At 43.9% G+C, this 23,441-nt stretch overlaps 1 protein-coding gene across 2 annotated transcripts in view; it reads right to left on the reverse strand.

Moving 5' to 3' along the window:
• LOC101172373 (rho guanine nucleotide exchange factor 10-like protein) overlaps positions 1-23,441 on the reverse strand; it is a 59,051-nt gene that overhangs the window by 31,725 nt on the left and 3,885 nt on the right. Inside the window, exons 2-14 of one of the 2 annotated variants that reach the window (XM_078950034.1) lie at positions 19,762-19,876; positions 17,918-18,049; positions 15,770-15,931; positions 15,665-15,692; positions 13,759-13,829; positions 13,617-13,685; positions 12,754-12,957; positions 11,793-11,905; positions 3,752-3,862; positions 3,537-3,645; positions 3,292-3,395; positions 2,727-2,804; positions 1,509-1,688 (exon numbers count right to left, since the gene is read on the reverse strand). In XM_078950034.1, the coding sequence (XP_078806160.1) occupies positions 1,509-1,688; positions 2,727-2,804; positions 3,292-3,395; positions 3,537-3,645; positions 3,752-3,862; positions 11,793-11,905; positions 12,754-12,957; positions 13,617-13,685; positions 13,759-13,829; positions 15,665-15,692; positions 15,770-15,931; positions 17,918-18,035 (1,347 nt within the window). In that variant the 5' untranslated portion in view covers positions 18,036-18,049; positions 19,762-19,876. The remainder of the gene's footprint in view (positions 1-1,508; positions 1,689-2,726; positions 2,805-3,291; positions 3,396-3,536; positions 3,646-3,751; positions 3,863-11,792; positions 11,906-12,753; positions 12,958-13,616; positions 13,686-13,758; positions 13,830-15,664; positions 15,693-15,769; positions 15,932-17,917; positions 18,050-19,761; positions 19,877-23,441) is intronic. The other variant, XM_023957076.2, reaches the window with a different exon arrangement.

Here is a 23,441-nt window from a genome sequence, read left to right on the forward strand (position 1 = left end):
AAAAGCTCAAATAGTGAAGTCAAACAGAGGGACCGGGCAGAATCAAAACCATCATTTCTGGATAAAAGTCATGATGCACAAGAGCCCACTGCGGGAACCCGGACTGCCTGAGGCTGCTCACCAAAATCCACTACCCTCCATGGTGTGTGTGTGTCTGTTTGTGTATTAGCAGTTTTCATGGTGAGGGGGTAAAGCATGGGAGAAATGACCCCCCCATGACCTTGACTAAACAAACAGTGGACAGAAAACTTGAAAAAAGTGAATCAAAGACTTTGCTCTGCTCGACTTAAGCTGAAGAAGACCCACCACAAGAGTGGGACATCCTCCACAGAAATAGAGCTGGAGCTTCCAGGACATCTAGAGCTACGGACACACTGGGCATGTGACGTACGTTGTTGAACGCACATTTAACCCATGGTGTTCACACTGGACAAGCTTATTTTTCTACTGTTCACTAGCACATGTTCGCACCTACAGTTGGAAGGGACTTGGTGTAAAATGTCACAGCGGTGTAAATCTGGTGAATTTAGCTCCAGGTTTTCTCTTTCAGAGCTCTATTCTGATACGTGAAAGACTTGGTGTCATATAATTCCATCCAGGCACAAACTGCAGTTATTAATTTCTCCTTCATAATCAATTTTCAAACTGTTGGCACTTCAGTGAATTAAAAGGGACGCCATCCAAACGTCACTACCAAATCTGAGTCCCTGATTGGTCAAAATTTGACCTGCTTTAACTAACAACGTGCTTTCAATGGCCGCATGTTTTGTACTTAGAGCCCCAAAACCATCATAATATCTTATAGGTACAGGTGATTGCCAAAAACCCAATACATGCGTGTTTACGGCCTGTCGTAGAAAATGATAGTTGAACACGTGTTGCAGTGGGCCATGTGAACGTAGCTTAAGACTTGTTAATGTTTCCTCCTGCTTTTCAAGCAAAACTGACCGAAAGGAGCAGAAACGGCTGTTTCTGTTCAAGCACACCTGGAGAAGGTGTGCTTGAGTAAAGTCTGTGCTGCTAGATATTCAGGACAAGATGAGATCCAGACAAATTCAACAATCTGAATGAAATGATTTGATGGAGTTTACAAATTGGAACTTTCATATGCAGACTCTTTAGATTTTTTAGTTTCTGAATCAGTGGAGGAGTTCATGGGGATCTTCCACATGAACTCATCCACTGATTAACTTCTGGTTTCTCAAGATGTAACAAGCCGCTGCAGCCCTGCTTCTCTGTTTCTGTTCTGGTTCTCCTCTGGTGCCCAGGTCTGAGAGTAATTCTTTTCTTCAAAGTCTTGCATCTGTTGAACATCTTCCCTAATACAGCAAATCTAAACTAATCAAAGTGAATTCAATTCTGATCAGGACCAGGAGCTCAAAGTGAGCTCTTGAATAGTCAATAAAGGCCTCTTGATGTCCATCTCAGTGAGTTTGCCTTTGAATGACGCACTGCTGCAGATGTTTGTGCACAAAGCGAAAATGGAGGGTGGACACATTTGAACTGACCGAGGCCACAAACAGGTCGCCAATCATCTCACTCTGATCCCAGTCCGCCACGCGCGATGCCAGGGCGATCTGGAACATGGAGTGGCACTGATGGATCTCCCTCAGACGGAAGAAGATCTGATGCACCTTCTCCGGGTTTAGGATGGAAGTGTGGCTCTCCAGTAGCGGCTTTTGGTATTCCTGAACAATGAGGGATAAAGTGCATCTCAGTCAAAGAACAGATATTCGGATCCAGTAAAAATGTTCTGACTGGTTTTGACAGTCTTTAAGTTATCAGGGTAATTTTTTAGAAATCTAACAAAGGAGTTTTAGACATTTGCAGACCTGCAGAGTATTTAACATTTAGAAGCTCCATATTTATGTTTTATGCTACAATATTTCTACATCTTTGTCAAATTATGTATTGTTTTTTAAGTTTGTTGGTTAAAATTCTAATTCATTATTTGATGGTAAAAGGAACCAGAAGTTATTCTAGCTGGAAGGAAAATTACTTTTCTTCTGAAACTTTCTAACGTTCTAAGTCTTTTTTTCCCCTCTGCTGTCAGTTGCTATGGTGACAAACAAATTTCCCACGTGTGGGATCAATAAAGTATTTCGGATTCTGATTCTGAAACTGGTGAAAAAATCCCTGTTGAACTCTACTCTTATCGCTGTTCCGTCCTGATTGAAGGGAATCTGTTTTGCAAGTTTGCCTGTGATGAATTTGCATTGTGGGCATTTCTGGCTAAATGAGAAACAGTTTGATTGATGCAAATCAGTTTAATGGGATTTAACAACATGAAGCAGGATTGAGGCAAATCTTTTTCACATCTGAAAAGCAGCTGGAACTAGCTTAACTTTATGAATGAAATGTCTGTAGTAATTGTTAGAGGAGGGGGGAGAAGACACCATGAACATGAGATGGAAAGGGTATCACATGTCACATTGGAATGCCAGACAAAGCCTATTGATACTCATAGGATAAACATATACAACTTTGTAATCTTAGACTTCTGGTTGACTTGGCTATGTCTCTAGCCTGTCATAATTAAATCAGACATTATTGTTTTCTTCTATTTTTTTCCTCCTTCTCAACGTCCCATTTTTACTTCTTTCTTTTACGCACAGTCTGCTCCTCTCCTTCATCTCTCCTGGGCTCTTTCCTTGTTCGGGAGCCGCCTCATTCCCTGACAGCAGGAACATCAGGAGGAAGGTACAAGACACAATCTGTGGACTCACCTGCAGGATCCTCTTCAAGGAGTCCAGGTAGCTGCTCTCACTTTGAACAATAGAGCTGAGAATGAGGCGTCGGATGACCTGCAGGGGGGAGGACACATCTGTTTTTCTGCCTCCTTCTGCTCGTTCTTATGCTGTTCAGTTTCTGGTAGGGCGCACTTATTTAGTGGCTCTGGCTCTGCACAAAGCCAGAGTCATGGTCCACATCACATCTGCTGGTTGGATCCATTGAGAGGAAAAGAGCAGTTGTGATACGGCAGAATGAAGTGGGGTGGGAGGCTCAGCTGTGCAAAGATGTGAGACTTTTAACATGCTAAAGAGTCAAGGCTTTATTAAAAAAGGCACACAAAGATGCTGAAGTCCAGAAAATATACTGTAGCCAGTGCTGAGCTGGTGTGGGCGTTATGGTAAAAACAAACACCAGAAAGTTTATGAACCCATGAGGGTTTTTGGTGCAAAAACTAAATCTGAGGCAGATCAGCAACAAACACTACAGATGTAAACGCTTACAGGACAGTAGAAAACACTTCCACACAAACCATCAGAGGCAAAGAGAGTTCAGACTCACCTGCTGGCTGCTGAGCCCCTCCGGCATGGGGCACAGTACAGCTGGAGGGTGCTTCAATTCACAAATGGACACGTCCAAGTATCCTGTGTCATCACTCCCCTCACCTGAAATAAAACAGCCTTTGTTCTCAGAAGAAAGCAGACAGATGTTTGATAGAAACTTTTTCAATGAATTCCTGGTTATTGCTAATCCCATTCAATCGTTTGCATGTAACACAACGTGAGACACAGATCCACACTCTTCACCTGTGGAGTTTTTCCTCTGCAGGAAGGCCACTTTGCGGATCATGGCTAACGTTTTTTTTCTCAATCCTTCCTTAGCGCTGTTCTTCCTCGATTTCATCAACTGTTGAACCTACAAACCCAGACGTTAGTTCACAAATGTACCTGCTGTCCCGAGTCTAACTTGCGTGTGCAGCAGCAGTCTACAGTCATCAGACAGAAAAGAGAGCCGGTCTCACCTTAGTGTCACAGCTTTGTTTGATGGTGGCAAGATGAGGTGTACTGACTCGTACGGCCACCTCTGTCCTGCTGACGGTTCGCCTGCTCACCTGCCTGACATCTGTGGGCAGCTGCCGCCCCAAAGGAAGGAAATCATGAGTCAGATCCACAAGTGTTCAAACTTCTGAGGTCTTACATCCCAGAAAAAAGGACAGGTGGCACATCATAATCTTCATCCATCAAAGAAGAGAGAACACTTGTAGAGTGAAGAAAGAAGTCCAACTCATCCTCCAACACCTCACAGAACCAGTTTACAGTTGCTTCCCCACAGTCCCTTCAGGTTCAGCATTCCAGCCCAGAAAAACTCCACACTTAGACCACAAAACAAAAGACAATTCCTCGCAGTTTCATGCTTGCTGCAGCTGGTAGTTTTTATTTTATTTTTGTTTTGTTTATTATTTTAGGAGTACTTAAGGTGAGAATGTGAAATATGTTTTTCTGATTTGTGTCCCGCTTAAGTGGAGAGATTTGGTGTCTCCTTCTGTCTTAAGTGAAACCCTGAAGAACACGTTCACCTGTGGAGCTTCACAGAGCAGGAGAAATGTTCACATGAAAAGAGCAACAAAAGACAACTTTAAAAAAACATGGCTGACCTAATGTGTTCTGGTTTCAGATCAGAAATTTTAGATCCCCAAGTATAAATGTCGTCTAGAACAATGGTCTCCAACCTTTTCACGGACTGGATGAAATTCAAATTAATGTTATTTCTAAAGCACCTTTCCTGAACAAAAACAGCTCAAGGTGCTGTACACAAAAACATCCAAGAACACAAAAACACGAATCCCCACTCATGCAATACAATAGCAAAATACTGTAAGCCCCTCATAATAAAATACTCAAAAACAAACACAGAGTAGCGCCACGAGCGGCGTTTTGTGGCCTGCAGGCTCTACCTGCTCCTGCCCTCGCCACCCGCCTCTCAGTGTTACCATTTTCTGTCTGCTCCAAGTTTGCAAGTAAAACTTCAAAAGAAGTTTTTGACTCTCCAGTCTTATTGAATATTTTTTTATTTCCGGAAAACTGGGTATGAACTTACAGCAGTTCATTACAGTTTTCAGAAAAAGTGTCCTGACATAAACCCTTTAGCCTTCAGAACTGCCTGGAAACTTTCCTCAGAGACTTTGGTCCACATTAACAGGACAGCATCACACAGTTGATGCAGATTTGTCGTCTTCCACCACATCCTAAAGCTTCTCTATTTTTGAGATCTGGGGCCTCATTTATAAACGTTGCGTACGCACAAAAGAAGGCGTACGCCACTCTCTACGCAATAGTTGAGATTTATAAAAAGCAAACTTGACGGGAAAATGTGCGGTCCTTCACGCAAGCTCTGACCCAGGCGTACGCACAAAAACGGGTGAAATGAGAAACGGCGACACCGTCGGCAGATGGAGGAAACACGTGAAAGTGACAGTGTGTGCCAAATCGTGCCGGCATGTGCTGTGCTACACAATGTGGCACAGCTTAAAAACGTGCCTCTACCCCCTGGCGCCGACTGCTGTGTTGGCCCCGACCCTGAACCTCATCCCCTCGCATTTGAGCCAAATGCTGCTGCTGTGCGCCAGCGTTTGGAAGTGATGCGTCGCTTGTAAAGAACAACAAGAGGTGTGGAAAATATTATTTATTCAAGAATTCCCTCATCGTGCAGTTTATTTCAGTCAGTCTTGATTTCGCCCAACTCCTTGGTCACCTCTCTGAACTAATGACTTCCCTCTGCATTTCAAGGACTGCATCAGTGAGGACACGTCCACTGCTGGAGGGTTGAGAGCCGCGTGCCGTGGAGACGCTGGGTCCAGACGGCTGCTCAGCTGCAGCATCCACTGGCCCCGCTGGAAAACCCAGCAGCTAAAATAAAATTGTTCTATATTAATAAACTGTAATTGTGTAGACTGCATACATGTGACTTGACTGCATTCATTTTAATTATTTCTTTTACCCGTGTCAGCCGGTGCATCTGGCGCGTCTGTCCCCCTCCGCCTCGGTCACCACTCCACTAAAGGGATTCCCCAAATAATAGTCGCCAGTTTCTCATCAAGAGGGCTCAGCTCCGGTGTCCCCTGTCCCCCACCCGTGGCAGACACACTCTGGCGATGCAGCGCTAGACGTCTTTCGCCTCGACTTTGATGTCCGACCATTTCTTTCATTTCTTTTTTATTTCGGCCGTGGTCCGAGGATGTGAGGCTACAGGCAGCATTTACGGCGTCTGCCTTTTGGCGTTACAGAACAAGAGCACTCGGAGGAACCACGCGTGTCACCCGGTGCATCTGGCGCTCCGGTCCCCCCCCCGCCCCCCCGATGGAGCGCTAGACGTTTTTTTGCCTCGACTTTGATGTCCGACCATTTCTTTTTTATTTCGGCCACGGTCCGAGGTTGTGAGGCTACAGCATTTACGGCGTCTGCCACCGTTTGCCACTCAAGTGCCTTTTCGGCATTAGTAATGCCCACACTGTGCCCCAAACAACATTTTTCACCTCTTTTCCACCTCGCCAATGATAACTTCTACTTCACATTGTTTTTGATTTCCTCTCTGTGTTTGCCATGATTTCGCAATCCATGAATATTCATTTGTGGGCGTTTCACGGACTATTTATGGGCAACTATGGGCGTGTCATGAAGCCGCAAAAGCTGCGCTGCATTTAGAATCGGTTGTGATTCATTAAGGGAAAGATGCGTAGGATGTGCGTGCGCACGGTTTTATAAATCCGAATATTTCTGTGCGTACGCACGTCCTATGTTTCATCCGTACGCCACTTCTGACGCAAATCCTACGCAAGGTTTTATAAATGAGGCCCCTGGTGACTGTGGAGAGACAGCAGTGGTACCCGGTGTGGTCCTCTGCTGCTGTAGTCCATCTGCCTCCAGGTTAAACGTGTTGTGTGTTCAGAGATGCTCTTCTGCAGACCTTGGTTGGAACCAGTGGTTCTTTGAGTTCCTGTTGTCTTTCTATCAGCTGGAACCAGTCTGACCATTCTCCTCTGGCATCAACAAGGCATTTCTGCCCAAAGAACTGCTGCTCACTGGATATTTTCTCTTTTTCGAAATATATCTGTAAACCCTAGAGTTGGTCGTGGGTGAAAATCCCAGTAGATCACCAGTTTCTGAAATCCTCAGACCAGTCCGTCTGGCACCAACAACCATGGTTCAAAGTCACTTCAATCCCATTTCTTCTCCATTCTGATACTTGGTTTGAACTGCAGCAGATCGTCTGGACCATGTCTACAGGCCTAAATGCATTGAGTTGCTGCCATGTGATTAGCTAATTAAAAATTCCTAAGGAGTTGGACAGGTGTGCCTAATAAAGTGGCCAGTAAGTCTACAACCCAAAAGGCATCAGCCTCAGCTTAAGGCCCTCTGAACAGCACCTCCAGCAGAGGAACAACAAGCTGGATATTTACCAGGAGTGGAGAATTCCAGGCCTCAGGGCTGCTGTGTCTGAATGTTTTCCAAATATCTGAGCCGTACTCACAGCTGATTACCTGGATAAGGCATGTCCAGCCAATTAGAACATGCCAGAGCAGAGATTAAGTTGGAAAACAAGAAGGAAAGTGGGCTGTCATTTGCCCCTGATCAATGACTGCATGACAAGTTTGCTCCACCCCCCCCAACCACAGGAGTGTGTATCTAGTTCCAGTGCCAGCCTGCTTTCAAAAGTGTGGAGTCACATTGAAGATTGTCACTCTTCAGGCACCTGTGGAACAGACGCAATTTCCTCTTATATTTCTTTAATCTACATAAAAGCAATGATTCAAAAAGCAACTTGAAAGGAAAAATCTTCATGCTGGTTTTCTGCAGTGACGCTAAGAATTAAAATGCATTCTCTTACAGACATTTAAAAAAACACAAAGTTCTTTCCATTGAGTTGTTCATTGCAGGCTGAAAAAGATCATCATCAGTGAGCTCAGAAATCTCAGCAGTGGGCAGTTTTACATCCACACAAAATATCCAAACCTCTTCAGATTTCTAAGTCGTTATTAAACATCAAAATTTGATATTTTTTTCTTTTAATAGTTGGGCCCCAACAGGTAACATCTGCTGGCAATGCCAATGGACTCCCTACCCGTTGGATGGAGCGTGTTCAGCCAGGACCAGGAGGGCGATGGAGCTGAGCTTAGTGGATAGCCTATCCACCCCTCCCACTGATCCTTGTGTACTGTGTCGTCGTGAGAATATGTGCTTTTTGTGTTCAACCGGTGTAGTTTTTTTCTTGTATCTACACATTGTATCACAGTGTTGCGATACGACTTTTTTGTCACCGATCACCCCACCCACCTATTGTAACCATCTTTACCCATCCTAAGAAAATTGGTGCGCACTTGCTGCTGCTGCCTCAGGAAAACTCAAACTGTATGTGTATTTCTTGTCTGTCTGATCTTGTTCGGGTAGCACTGGAATATCAAATGTCAGTGTAAAAGCTGTACGTATGACAATAAAAGCTCTTCTTCTTCTAAATTAATAATCACAAATGGGGTTAACACAAGTAGAACACAGCAGTAGTAAACAAAACTAGGACAGTGGGATGTTTCCAAGGCAACTGGGGTTTCCTTCTAAGGACTGCAAACGAAGGCAGCAGCAGCACGTTGCCTAATTTGCCTTATTAGCCATTAATTCCACAATTGTTAGTTTTAATTTTTTGAAATAAAATTGTTTGGTTGTTCAAACGGAATCCGCGCTGCCTTGGATTTTTGTGAATCAGGAAATGCAACAGCAGAACAATCCTGTGGTTCTGTGTATAGAACACTGGAAACACAAATGTTACTCCTGCTTTCATTTCTCTTTCTGAAGTGGAAAATAACAAAAGTTTTCCTTCCTCTTCAGTGCGGCTGGAGGGTCAGAGCTGTTATTTCACTTTTCTCAATTTTGACTTTAAGCAATTTTGATCTCTTCAGTTTCTCGGGTTCTTCTGTCAGATTTTTTCTTAAAACTTTCTGGTGCAGATTCAGATTTTCCTCCTTAAATGAAGAACACATGAAGTGTTTTTTTTTGTTTGTTGAATATTATCCTGGTAGTTTTTACGTTTGTAATTATTCAAAGCCAGAGCCTTTGTCTTCCCCCCGGTGTCTTAACTGTTGTGTGTAACAAAGGTACTGTCTTCCTTAAATCTAAAATGGTTAACTTGATTGGATTTTTTGAGTTTTTTCTAATTTTTTTCTTTGTTTTCACCTTCCTGCATCATTTTTCTTGGTTTCTGTAACACCACCGCACAAATGAGTGTGCTGAGTCCCTGCTGAATCCTCTCCTTTCCAGAACAAACCTGCACCTCTCTAGATGTTCCTCCATCTGCTCCCTGCTTTCAGATCAGAATACAGAGCAGAATGTCATCTGCAAACATCATGATCCACATCCTGTGTATTCTCATCTGTCAGTCTGTCCATCACCACAGTCAACAAAAAAGAGTTCAAAGCTGATCCTTGGTGCAGTCCAACCTCCACCTTCATCACCCACAGAACATCTCACCACTGTCTTCCAGCTCCCATCCATGTCCTGAACAGCTCCAACGTTCCTCTCTGCTGCTCCACACTTCCTCATCCAAACCAGCTCCTCTCTCTGGATCCTGTCCTGGACTTTCTCTACATCTACAAAGACCTGATGCAGATCCTTCTGACCTTCTCTGTTTTTCTCCAGAAACATCCTCAAAGCAAATATTTCATCTGTGCTTCTCTGTCCCTGCATGAAACCAAAGTGCTGTAGACCTCAGTCTAGCTTCCACAACAGCCAACCTCTTCAACATTTTCCTCATAAAAATGGTTCAGAAAATACGCCTACCTCATCTGTTAGCAGATCTAAAGCATTTGCAGCATCTTCCTCAGTTTATCACTCCCCCAATTACCCAGCTCCTCTCAGACACAGAGTCGCCTCTCCCGCTGGACCTCAGGATCTCCAAATGCAGAGCTAACTTGGCCTGCATGCTTTTGAAAGCTTAGATGCAGAAACGAGAAGTGTTGACAGGACAAAGACAGCCAGAAACTTTTAACTTCCTCTTTTCATCTCTGCAGCTTTCATTCTTCTTGCACAGATCAAGGAGCAGGATGGGGAATTTGAATTGTTGTATTTAAAAACGAACCAGTGAGACTTTTAAAGCGACATGTGCGAGCCTGAAAGAGAGTGATCTATGACTTCAGCTTTGCTCGTATTGGTGTTGTACCCAAGAGTCCAGACTATGCTATGATCAAAATTCTCAAATCAATTTCAACACTATGAACAAGTTCAAAGTTCAAATTTGGTTCAGTTTTTATTTCTGTCTATTGAAGACCCATGATACATTTCAAGTGTTTTTTTAGGTGCGACTTCCTGTTGGTACACCAAAGAGATGGGTGTGCTGTGAAGGGGCCTCCCCCAGGAAACCACAGTCACGAGGAATAGATCCCCCCTCAAGACTTCAAATAACACACTGGATAACATGGTAAATGGCATATACTTGTATAGCGCTTTCCTACCTACAAGGACAAAGCGCTTTTACAGTCACAGTCCCATCCACACACTGGTGGCCGCTCCGCTGCCAAACACAGGCGCCCGCCTGCACCAGAGGCAAGGTGGGGTTCAGTGTCTTGCCCGAGGACACTTCGACTCACGGGTGTGCAAGGAGGGAATTGAACCTGCAACCTTACGATCATGGGTCGACAGCCCTACCGCTGCACCACAGCCGCCCAAAGATGGCATCTTACTACATCTTACTAACGGGGGAAGAGATAAACATTTAATATACAATCAGTTTTAGACAAAGTCAGTTGTTTGATGAGGCTGAATACTTTGGCAGCTTACGTGACGAACAGCATTGTCAAAAGCATGGCGATACAGAGACAAGGCAAAGAAAAGAGATCTGGAGGACAAATTCAGAATGCAGAAAAGGCATTGACGGAACTCGTAAAATTACAAATTTACTTACAGGCGGTCGATGGATAAATAAAGATACTCCAGAAGAGTGAACATAAGAATTTACAGATTGCCCCCCTGCTCTCTGACGCTGGTGGCCCGTGTGGCAGTTCTGCCGGCGCTGGTCTGGGTGGCTGACGTTGGGTTGCCTGGTGGGTGGATTTCCTGGATCTGCTATTTCGTGTGGGTGTCCTGGGGGGGCCCTGACTACCACTGCTGCCTCGCCTTCGGCAGGGGTCTTGGTGTGGGGGTGACTGGGTACTTTCCCTCTTTATACATTTCATTAACCACCACAGCAGAACACACCTAAGAACAGGTGACAGCTCACCTATACACTAATAGCATCCATGATGGAATGGCCTAAACTATATAACCAAAGTATTGGCTCACCCATCCAAATGATCAGAATCAGGTGTCCTAATCACTCGTCCTGGTCACAGGTGAATAAAATCAAACCTTCAGCCATGCAGACTGTTTTTACTAACATTTGTGAAAGAATGGGCCGCTGTCAGTGAATCCAAGGGTGGAACTGTCATAGGACGGCACCCCTGCAGCAAATCCAGTGGTGAAGTGTCCTCTCTCCTGAATATTCCACAGTCAGCTGTCAGCTCTATCAGAACAACATGGAAGAGTTTGGGAACAACAGCAACTCAGCCACCAAGTCGTCGGCCAGGTAAACTGATGGAGAGGAGTCAGAGGATGCTGAAGCTCAGAGTGCAAAGAGGTCACCCACTTTCTGCACAGCCAATTGCTACAGAGCTCCAAACGTCATGTGACCTTCAGATTAGCCCAAGAACAGGACGCAGAGAGCTTCATGGAATGGGTTTCCATAATAACATTCATTTGCTTCTACTTACTGTTCACCTTCAACCCTCTGTGATTCATCCTGGCCTGGAGCTGCTGGGGGTTCACTAAAAAGATCAGCTAAACTGGAAGGTTCACATCTGCCAACAGCTGAAAGCATCATATAGCTAAAAGGTGAAGTCAGCAGCAGCGAGCAGCAAAAGATTTTTCCATGTTTCCTGTTGTGAGGAGTCTGAATGCAGCATTTCTAAGAAACCTTCTTTCTTTCACAGGCGCAGCTGACCTCAATGAAGGTCCTGATCAGGAATGTCAGAAAAGAGACTTTACCTTCTTGCTGCAGGGTGGAGCGGACGTGCCAGAGTCACAAAGATCTTCACATCTCCAGCTGATGGACTTGTGCTGCTCAGGTGTTTGGACCTCCTCGTACATGTTCTCCACATCTGCACACATCATCATCCAGAAAGCTTAGTAACTGGGGAATGGCTTCCAGCCATCGTCCCACGTAGACGGATGGTATAAACAGTGAAGACAGTCTAGGAATATCAGAATGATCTGGATTTAATCTGGACTGATGGAAACTCAAACAATCTCTTGATTTGATGTTTCTTTGTCTTCTTTGTCTCAGTTTTGAGTTGGTGCTTAAATATGTACCAGTAATTTAAAAAAAAGCTCAACTCATTCAGGCGTTTTGGATTTTCTGTTTTTTATGATTTACACACAGATTAAGAAAATTTAAAAAAAATTACTAATGTTTTCAGATTTTTTCTAATAAAATTTCTTGCAGTAATATTTTAGTATGAAAAACAGGTTTTTCAGAATGTTTTGAAATCTTGTTTTTGTGGGTTTTATGAGCTGGAACCCCAATTTATGTAAAAAGCAACAAATACCTGAAAGCAATTGCACATTAGGCCCTGAATCTCCAATCAATAAAAAAACAGTTTTTAATAAAATTATGAAAATGAGTCCACTTTTCCATAATATTCTTTCCTTTTTTGGAAAGGGTATGTGTTTCCTGTGGAGGTGGTTCCAGGTGTGTCCGGATAAAGTCTTGGTCCAGAGCCCCGTGCAGCTGTCAGGTCCAGCAGGATCAGGACAGCAGAGTGAGTTCTATCAGTGGCTCCAAAACAGGATTTTAGCTTTTAAAAGGCTGTTTCTGTCTGAAGTTTTGGTAAAGAGTAGACCATCTTTCTTTTCTCTGAATTTCTTTGTTGAACAGAGGACATGGGATGGACTTCAGCAGACGGTCAGCTGCTCCATGTGGGGGCGCGCTGACGCCATTGACACTCACCATCAGCAGGAGCCAGAGTCTGCGCCCCTCCACAAAGGATGTGTGGGTGTCTGCAGCTGCGTTCTGCCTCACAGGTGACTGAGCTGTCACAGGCTGTTTCATCCACAGCAGAGGAGTGTTGGGCCTGGAGTCTCAGCGACGAAGATCCCTCCTCATCGTCTTCATCAGCTCCCACAGCAGCTCTGGGATCCGGAGAGGACTTCCCTACAAAACACAAAACATCTCAGGAAACATTAACTAACTGAGATCTTGTAGCATCAGCTATGTCCGTCATGACAGAAGAGGTCAAACTGAACAGCACATTTAAATCCAAATGACTGCAATGAAAAAGTCATTTGATTGTTTGGATTATGCAGAGAAGTGTTAAAGTGTCTGCAGATAATGAAAAGGTTGAGGATGGCCGAAGCCCAGTATGTCCTAAGCTTTCCCCCAAAGGTTCTCCTTCCCCGTTCAGCCTGTTACCAGCTCAGCAACAGTCAGAGAAAGCTCACTGTCAGCGTCTGGCCTGTCTGCCAGACGCTGTCTTCTGCTCTTCCCTGACCCCCGTCTGCTGTGACCATTCTAGACCTCCTCAGACCTCATCTGTCCTGTCAATCAGTTTTCCTGCTTTTACATGAAAAGTTCTTCTGCAGCACTGACATGGTTTTTTAAGTCCTGCTGCTTTTGGGACTTAGAACTCATTCAGCGAGTAGCAGCACCTGAAAGACCCCGATGCTGTTGAGAAAGCTTTATTGAAAAGCTAACAGGCTAACAGAATTCTGAGCAACCAGCTGAGGAAAGCAGGATGATATTCAGGCTTTTAACAACACAAGCACAACCTAAGGTGCAGTCCTGTAAGTAAGGCAGCGCTGCAGCCGGAGTACCTTTGCTGAGGCGTTGACTGAGCTCCGACATCACACTCAGCCACTCCTGGGCTTTGTGGCACGTCTGGGCTGTGAAAAGAAACAGCACTTTGGCGAGAGGATCAATGAGATCATCAGTGTCTTCACGTCAAACTCGTCTTACTTTCATAAACACTGCCCGTTTTCCAGAAACTCCCAGACTCCTCAGCTGCTCCCGCTTCACAAGTCCATCTCCTGCAATAAGCATGTTAACCTGCAGGTCAGGCCCACATTTACACTTCTGTAATGCTCACTGAAGCAGTCATCTGACTTCAGAGGACAAAGGTTGTTTAAGCTCCTGAGCAATACAGACAGTGTTGTCTTCACTCAGGAGGAGTCGTCTTTCACCGAATCAAGCCTCCCAGAAAATATCTCAAACATTACTGGGGACATACACAACTGTTCCACCTGAGACTGAGACATGTCCTCCAAGTAATGGAAGAAAATTACGGCATCGAGGTGAAATTCAACAGAGTTCTGTTAAACTAAGGCTCTGCCCGTCTGTCTTCCTGTGCGACACTTTACTCTTCTTTCTCTGATGTGAGCATAAACTGTTTTCTCTGCATGATCTCTGAGGCCAGCAATAAAATCCTTGTGTGAAAGTATATAGCCTGCAGGCACGGGGGGTATTTTTCTTTTAAATAAATTAAAATACAGTTTTTTTATTTAATACATTATTTACAAGAAGGATTCAGTTCAAAATGTTGTAGGAAAGCTGCATTTAATACCAAAATATGTATTCGGTTGAAATTTCTTATGATGGCAAAATTGAAATGTGTAAAAATTGAATTATCTATCTTTTTATATCTTATAAATATTATCTGAGACTTTCATGATAAGATTGTATAAAAAAAAGTATCCTTTTTTCTATTAAATACAATTTTGATTCGTTTTCCTGCTTTCTGAACTCGCTTTACTCCCTCTCAGGCTCATGGCGATCCTGGAACCAAACGAGTGACGGACAGTTCACCAGTCCATCCTGGGCCAATCAACACAATAATCCAATTAAAATATGAATAAAGTAAATACAAGAAAAAACATAGTTAATAAAACAAAAATTCCAGTTACATGTTTTACCTAAATCAGTCAGCTCAAATCATGACACTTTTGTGTAGAAAGCCTCCTTATAATAAGTTGTGTCTAACAGAGGTATAAACATGTGGAGCTTTAATAGAACCTAAACCCTAGAAGCTGCAGCAGCATCAGCTGTGCTCATCATGAACACCAATGACAAACAAAAAGCGCCAAACGTCTCCCAGACTTTCCTTTTGCACGCTGCAGCTCCTGTTGAATTTTGGACCTTCATATGAACTTAAACGTTCATATGAAGGTCAAAAGTTCTTGTTAAAAATTTTATATAGGCAATAATAACTCCCTTAAATTTAGGATTTTTCAGAGTTCTATTCTTTCTTTTTTTTTCTAAAAATATTATTTATTGTTTGGTCGGTTATTTACTTCCATTAAGTATTATTGCAATTCATCTGGATTCATTTGATGCATGAAAAATGCTGCATAAATGATCAATCTTGTGCTGGTTTAGGACAATTTGGGGTGAACATTTTTACAGAAAGCACTTAGTGAAAAAGCTCAGCATCTTCTGGTTTAACTTAGTCTGTCAATATTTGCAATCATTTTGGTAGATGGACCAATGTAACAGGAGATAACAGGAAAACCCCTCCCTCAGGCTTGTGTTTTCTGGGCTGGGGAGTGTTCTCCCTGTTTATTATTGTGTTTGGGTGCTCTGTGTTTACTGTGCACACACATGCATGCTCGAGTGCACGTGTCTTGGAGCCACTGCCTTTAAATGTGGAAGAACTATAATGATGAATACACACAAACACATAAACATGAACTATTAGGACAAAGAACGACACAAGCAAACACAGGACAACACTTTATTCTTCCACCAGACAAATGTTTCACAGGTTACACAAATAGAAACAACACACACATTTCCAGGGACATTTCAGGCTTAGCAGAGATCACTGAGGTCAATCAGACCTTCGTTTCTGAAAGTCGTTCTTACTTACCCCTCTGGTGACCTCCTGACCTCCACATCTGCCACAGAAAGTTTGACATTTTTCACAAGCAACTGCAAACAAAGCCCACAGCTCCAACATACCAACCCTGCTTACCTGAGCTGGCTGCTGCAGTCCTGCTCACCTGCCTTATGGCAGAAAGATTCTCCAATTCTGCATCTTCAGACTTGTCTGTCTTGACAGAAGAGTAAGAAGAAGAGATGTCTGAGGACGTGGTGCCATCGCCAAACTTTAACGTCTCCTCCTCTTCATCTTCCTCTGAATGTCAAACACATTTAGGTACAGAAACACAGGAAAGAGAATCAGACACAATGAAAGTTTTTGGAGAAGCCTCTGAAAAGGACGGTAGGGTTGTTCTTGTCCTGCAGCCCAAACGCTGGCCTCCTGACTTCACAGAAAATAAATAAAATGGGATTTTAGCCTTTGGAGGGACTCACACATGATAAAACACTGACAGCAGAAGATGAAGAATGTTGAGAGGAAACAAACTCTTCCAAACTAACTAACTAAACATCTGAGTTGATGTTTTCAGGAGATAAAAAAATTAGGCAGTCCTTAATTTTGGAAACAAAAGACTATAAGTAACCATAGAGCTGAATTCTGCAAGAATAACGACCAAAAGTCAAGTTAGAAATGTTGTCATAATAGACTTTGGCCTCAGATTGCAGCCACAAGCAAAGGGACTGTTAACATCTGATTCAGAAGCTGATTCAGGCCTTCACCTCCTGCAGGCTGGAACACAGTAACAGTCTTCAAAGAGCTGCAGCTCAGTCAGAACACTGCTGCTTCCGTTTGGACCAGAACCAGGATATCCCAAACTCAAAACACTCCAATACTTACAAATATTTTCTAACTGATGTTTTGCTGATGAGCGTCACTGTCTAGAACCTCATCTGCAGTACTGATGGGGTTCACCTGTTGAGGAGTCCCTGCTGTCAGAGATCCTCTGAGGTAGTAAAGTGTCTCATTCATGCAGAACATGTTGAACAGATGGGTGCTGCTGCTTCACTAATCAGCCATTTAGGCTGAGGATTAGCTGGTAGAGTACCACACTGTGTGTGTGTGTGTGGATTACACTCTGAACATATGGTTTTTAAGTGGCAGCCTCTATCTGTCAGTTTGCATTTAAACTATTCTAAACAGAGAGGGAACGATGCTGAACTTGAAGTTGATCTGTGGGACATTTGAGTGACACACTGGAGTTTGTCCCTGATGTTGTCCAGGCCCCAGATCCTCAGCAGTGATGGTATTTCTACTTCCTTGGAACAAGTGAAACCTGATTTTTCTCGTTTCTGACGCTGCTGCAGTCTGATCCCCTCAGTCCTCCTAAAGATGGGTGCCATGCATGCATGCATGGCTTTAACTGGACCAGAAGGTTCCCTTTCTGAACCTGCAGGGATTCAAGAGCTGAGCTTCACCACAGGTGACCTGAACCAGACGTCAACCGCTGTCTGGACTGGTGGCCTCCAGCCCTGTAAAGGGGCTTAAGGAATATTAAGCTGGATAAATTACCCGAGCTGACATTTTTATTTAATGGCTCATTTGAACTGTTTTTACATGTTCAATGTGCTAAATTCTCTAGGCTCCACCTTCTGTGATTGTAAGAACCTCTTTTTGGACCAGAATATCTCAAGAAGTTGTCTGGTTGTGGTCCTCATCATGTCATGAACCTTATCACCCACAACCCCCTTCACCTACACAACGACCAGCATGAAAACATTTTGGATGGGCAGCCTGTTACCAGCTTAGAAAACCAAAGTAGACTGAGTTTTTTTTTGTGACTTGTTGTCTCTGGTCCAGCATGAACTCAGCTCATCATGACCCACAGAAACACGTGTGTTATGCTGGCGTAGAACCTCAGTTTTAACCACATCTTCAGCAAGAGTTCCAGCAGAATCTGAACCGTCCCACAGTGAAAACACTGCACTGCAGAGCCCTGGTGTACACTTTAGGAAACTGAATATAGAGTAAACTTGTGGAACTTAAAAGGACAGCTCACTGCAGCTCTGGTGACCTCATGTTCTCTGGGTTGCTATGACAACATCAAGAGAGCCATGGATTTTGGGATGACAGTTCTACACCTGAGCAGGTGTGAGGCTGTTTCCGTCAGCTTTCTTATGCTCAGTGGTTCGTGATCGTGTCTTCAAATACATTTCTGACGACTGTCTGGGAGCATTGCGGACAGACAGTCGGCAGGAACTCCCAGAGAAATGGACGTAGGTGATATTCTGTGATCATACACACCTGGGGGCTGACAGGGAGGAACTGGCTGTGTTGAGGTCATGACAACTTTTTCCTGAGCGTCACGTGAGTCCCTGAAAACTGTCCGGCCGGTCCGTAAATCCTTCATCAGAACGCTCATCCAGTTTTTGGGACCTGCAGAGAGATTCACAGGATCATTTCAAATACCAGAAACACACATCCAAACAGCATGTTCAGAACACATCTCATTCAGTCGCTCTCATGACTCAGAAAGAGCTGCTGCTAATGTGTTCTCAGGGGTGTTCCCAGGGGTTCCAGCTGTTTTTGCCTGAAATGGTGGGGGGAGTCTACCATCAGCTGACGAGACCGTACAAAGAAGGACAACGTGTCTCCATGTGACAAAACTGCTAGTTTGTTACCATCTTGGACAGGAAACCCCCGACTGTTTCAGCAGTTTTGATCTGAGAACCCCCCCCCCCCCCCCCCCCCTTCCCGTAGATTGATAATAAGTCACATATTTAAACTAGACTTTATGGTTATTTCTGTTGTAAAGACGAACCCTTTACACTAAAGTACATGAGACTGACCTGACCACGTCAAAAGCTACCTAGTGTTGCCTAGTTAAGTGACCTGGCTCTAGTTAGTTGTTTTTTACTTGACAATTCTTTTGTTTCCAGATTTAGTGTCCAGGTTGAAGCTGGTTTGAAACTGGACCATGTTTGAAAAAAAGGACATTTCCAGTATTTCTGTTTTTCTAGTGGAGTTTCCTTGTTTCTTCTGGTTTGATCAGTATTCCACAACAAATACCTAAAGAGTTCTATTCTATGAACGTCATCATTTTTGGAGACTCCTCTGTTTCAGCAACATTTATGTGATGCATTCAGCTTCATTTATAGTTATTCATAAAAGAAAAACATGAGTAAACAAAATCTACACAGCTGTGCTGTCAAAAACCTAAACCAAACTAAAATAAAATAAAATAAACCACACCATGAGACCTACTGGCAGTTAAAAGTGTCCGCTAAGGAAAATACAGGAAACTCCTGCTGTTCCTCAGGCGCAGAAACGTTACTCATTCACAGTGAAACACCTCAGGTTACTGACTGGAGAAGAACAGGAAATGTTTTTAATGAGGTTAAATCAAAGGAGGTCAAATGAATCCAAAGTCCTATAAAATATTTTATAAATCTGAATCATGTTTATTGTCAGTCTTCAGAGTTATAGACAGATGTTCAACATAAGAGAACGTAACAATCTTGACAGGTCTTCAACACATTGCAGTACCAGTGCAACCACAAGAGGGCGCAATACAGTGCTTTCATGGCCCTAAGTTCAATAATTGCAATGGTTATTTTCAGGAAGGACATCTGATGTATAACCAAATCCAAATCGGTCATGAGAATCACAAACAGAAAAAATCCGCAATGGCCACCGATGCTGTTGACCTTCAGGATTCTGGTGGAAACGTGTTTATTGTTAGTGGAAGATAATAATAATAATGGATTAGATTTATCTGTGCTTTTCCGGACGCTCAAAGCGTCCATTGTGGCCATTATTCATTCACTCCTCATTCATACTTGGTGATGATAAGCTACTGTTGTAGCCACGGCTGCCCTGGGGCAGACTGACAGAGGCGTGGCTGCCATTTCGTGCCTACGGCCCCTCTGACCATCACCAGGATCATTCATACACATTCACACACCAGTGGAGCCACACTGGAGGCAAGGAGGGTGAAGTGTCTTGCCCAAGGACACAATGCCATTTGGCTGGTGGGAGCGGGGAATTGAACCGCCAACCTTTTGATCATTGGACGACCCGCTCAACCACCTGCGCCACTGTCTCCCCTTGAGATGGAGAGGAGGAAGGCGTGTTGTTGGTGGTTTTACCTCTCTGGTAGGATGGGATCTAGAGGAGAAGTAGAAATTCTGGAGGAAGACGAATGAGGAGATCTGGGGTATCTCTAGAAGGGAGGTGGTGATTGAAGCAGGCATCTGAAGACCCCTAAAGAGAGCGTAGACTAATGGTTATAAAGAAGTGAACTCTTGTGTGTGTTGCTGTCAGGCTAGGGTTCGGTGATCTCACATCCAGCCAGGCCGTGATTTCTGTGATCATTTTTTTCCGTCAGTATTATGGGTGAATGCTTACGTCAAACTCTACTTTAAGACCCACTCCAGTGAAAGTGGTGTTCTTGTTCGATTTTTCTCATGATGGAGGACACGTATATGTATAGATAGAAAATTACGCTTAAAAGTGCCTTTCTGAGTATTTCTTTATTCAAATCGATGTGAATCAGGATCAGATGAAAAAATGCCATCTGTGATAGGGCTGGGCGATTTCCGATTTTTTTCCCGATTTTATTTTTTTTTCCGCCCAAAAAGCAATAAGTACAAACGCCAGACAAGTTCAAGCAAATGTTGCTTTAATTTAATCAAACCCAAGACAAACGTAACTCCCATTTCTGGGATGAATAATAAATAAATGAACACGCTCTTGGAATCAAAGTTAAGTATAAGATTTTTCTTCTTACTCCCTTTTTGGACTTGTGTTTAAATAATTGTGTCTTGTTTTATATAACTTTTGTCTTGTTTTTGCCTAATTTCGTTATTCTACACTTGTTTTCACTTGTCCAAAATAAAAAGGTTACTTCCTTACTTAAAGTCCCAGCTGTGTTTTAAGTCACACTTTGTAGTCTAGACTAAAAGGAGACAAACATTCACCGTGAGAGTAGCACCATTTTCTAAAGGATTAACAATACAGCTCATATCTGGGCTCTAAGGTTTTAATTCAATTAAGAAACCCCGTCTTCTCCACGGAGAAGATGATGAAGCAACAGGAGTCGCGGTCAACCCCCCCCCCCTCGCGGCCACCTCCTCCGAACACAAAATCCTACGGCGGCCGCGTCGCAAATGAATATATCGGTAAAAGTAATAATTACTTCATAATTAGTATTCTTTATTAACAAATAACAGTAACAACTAACTAACTAATGAACTAACTGTAACGTATCTATATTCCTGCTGATAAGGTTTATAAGGGTCATTGATGAGACGAGCGAGTCGTTCAGATGACGTACTTTAATACACTGCTTTGCGACAGTCGTAAATCAGAACTACGGACAGCGGCAGGGACATTACAAAAGCAATAGCTTGATTCACCAAACATTACATCCCCTTTTCTCAGTTATGAAAAAAAAACATAAATACGATTATGAACAATAACAAACTAAACGCTGTCCTGGTGCTCTAACATGGAGCTCAAATGTTCTGAAATAACCCAACAAATCATAAATAATAATCATAAACAAGCTTTCCAGCATTTATGAACTAATCTAGGAAGGAGAGGTTACCAGCACTTCACTTCCATCAGACGTCTGCGTCACGTCTGTCCCTGAATACTATCTGGCACTGGATGTAGCCGGATTACAAGTCTAGTCTATCCGGAGGCTTTACAGCTCTGCCACGTCTGGTGCGATATGGTTCGCTCCTTTGTGATGTAGAACACTGGGGAACCACTGAGGGTTGAGATGGTAGCTCTGAGGGTGCCACTGCACACTGCTCCTCCTTAGCTTCTGGCGTCCCCGCAGTTTCACACCAGGGCTCCTCTGTGGGTATGGTATGGCGCGATATATTGGCAACAGCTGTGCTCGTGCGGAGATGCTGTCTGGTTCGACGGAACAGCTTGCCCTCACTGTCCACAATGCAGGAGCGTGGAGCACTGTGTGGTCGGACGACAACTGCTGGGGACCATTTTTGGTTTCCAGGGTGTGGCGTCATCCTGACCTCATCTCCGGGATGTAACTCTGTAACTCTGGCTTGTAACTCTGGCTTGGTGCTGACCGCTCTTCTGTCGTGGTAATGCTTCTAGATATGTTTTGTCTTGTCTAGTAACCATTTCACTTTATTGGAATCATAGGACGTGGGTTTGAGCAGTGCTCTGGCTGTAGGTAAGTTGTTGCGAGGTCTCCTGCCCATTAACAGCTGAGCAGGTGACAGTCCTACAGACTCGAGTGGTGTTGTCCGGTAGTCCAATAATGCGAGATATTTGTCTTTTGCTTTGCTCCACAGTCTTTTAACAGTTTGTACTGCCCTTTCCGCCTCACCATTAGAGTGTGGAGTGTGTGGCGATAATGATTTGTGCTGGATTCCATAGCTTTGGCAAAATTCCTTGAACTCTGCTGATGTATACTGTGGACCATTATCTGTTCTTAAGATGGCAGGGATACCATGCCTGCTGAACTGAGCTTTTAGTGCCTCAATAGTAGTGCTGCTGCGCTGATCTTTCAGCTTGTCTGCTTCAATGAATTTTGAATAATAATCCACAAGTACGATGTAATGCTTATCCTCAAACTCAAATAGATTGGAGCCAACTACTTCAAAATGAAGTTCCGAAATGAATGCCGGTGTTGGCATTAGAGGAAGTTTGGGGAGTCGGTTTTGCACTTCAGCACACTTTGGGCAGCTTCTGATCATGTTTTCAATCTTGGCGCTCATGCCTGGCCAGTATAACACTTCGCGTGCACGCTGTTTGCTTTTCACCATTCCCAAGTGGGACTGGTGTATGAGGCGAAGCATGTCTTTTTGAATGGTGGGGGGAACAACAATACGCATACCTTTGTAGATAATGCCATCTGTTACCACTAGTTGACTTCTTTAGTCCCAGTATGGCTGCACAGGGGTGGGCACCTCTCTTATGTTCTCCGGCCATCCATGCTGAATGACCTGTTGGAGCAGACTCAGTTCATTGTTAGTTCGTGTCTGCAGCTCAGAGTATTTCTCTTCACTCACAGACAGAAAGTTGATCATGGAGACACACTCTAGACCTCCTGTCTCTGGTGTTTTGTCTGACAATTGAGCTCGAGAGAGTGTGTCTGGCAGTTCCATATCTTTGCCTCTCCTGTACCTGACTGTGATGTCATACCACTGAAGTCGCAAGCGCATTCTTTGGATACGCAGTGGTGTGGACAGCAGCGGCTTTTTGTAGATGTCCTCGAGTGGCTTGTGGTCGTTGAATACTGTGACATGTTTTCCAAAAATATAGTGGTGAAACTTGGTGCAGGCATGGACAATGGAGAGCATCTCCTTTTCAATCTGCGCATAACGCGTCTCTGCATCTGTCATTGACTGTGATGAAAAGGCTACTGGTCGGGCATCCTGTATCAGCACAGCTCCCAGTCCGGTGCTGCTTGCATCACAGTATATTTCCACAGGTTTTGACACATCGAAGAATTTCAGTACAGGGGGGTTCGTGCAAACATCCTTGAGCTTCTCAAAGGCTTGTTGCTGCGCTGGTTGCCACATGAATTCCACATCTCTTTTTGTAAGCTGCCTTAGTGGTGCGTCGATTTCGCTGAGGTTCGGAATAAATTTTGACAGATATGTCACGAAACCCAGGAACCGTCGGACACCTTCCTTGTCTGTAGGGGGCGGCATACACCTAACAGCTTCAGTTTTCACTGGGTCTGGTTTTAGCCCATCAGCTGTTATTAAGTGTCCCACATAAGGCACAGCTGACTGACGAATGTGGCATTTATTGAAGTTTAACCTCAAATTATAAGTCGCAGCTCGCT

The sequence above is a fragment of the Oryzias latipes genome, chromosome 7, assembly GCF_053564925.1.
Source record: "Oryzias latipes strain Hd-rR chromosome 7, Olatipes_Hd-rR_3.1".
NCBI classification, from domain to species: domain Eukaryota; kingdom Metazoa; phylum Chordata; class Actinopteri; order Beloniformes; family Adrianichthyidae; genus Oryzias; species Oryzias latipes.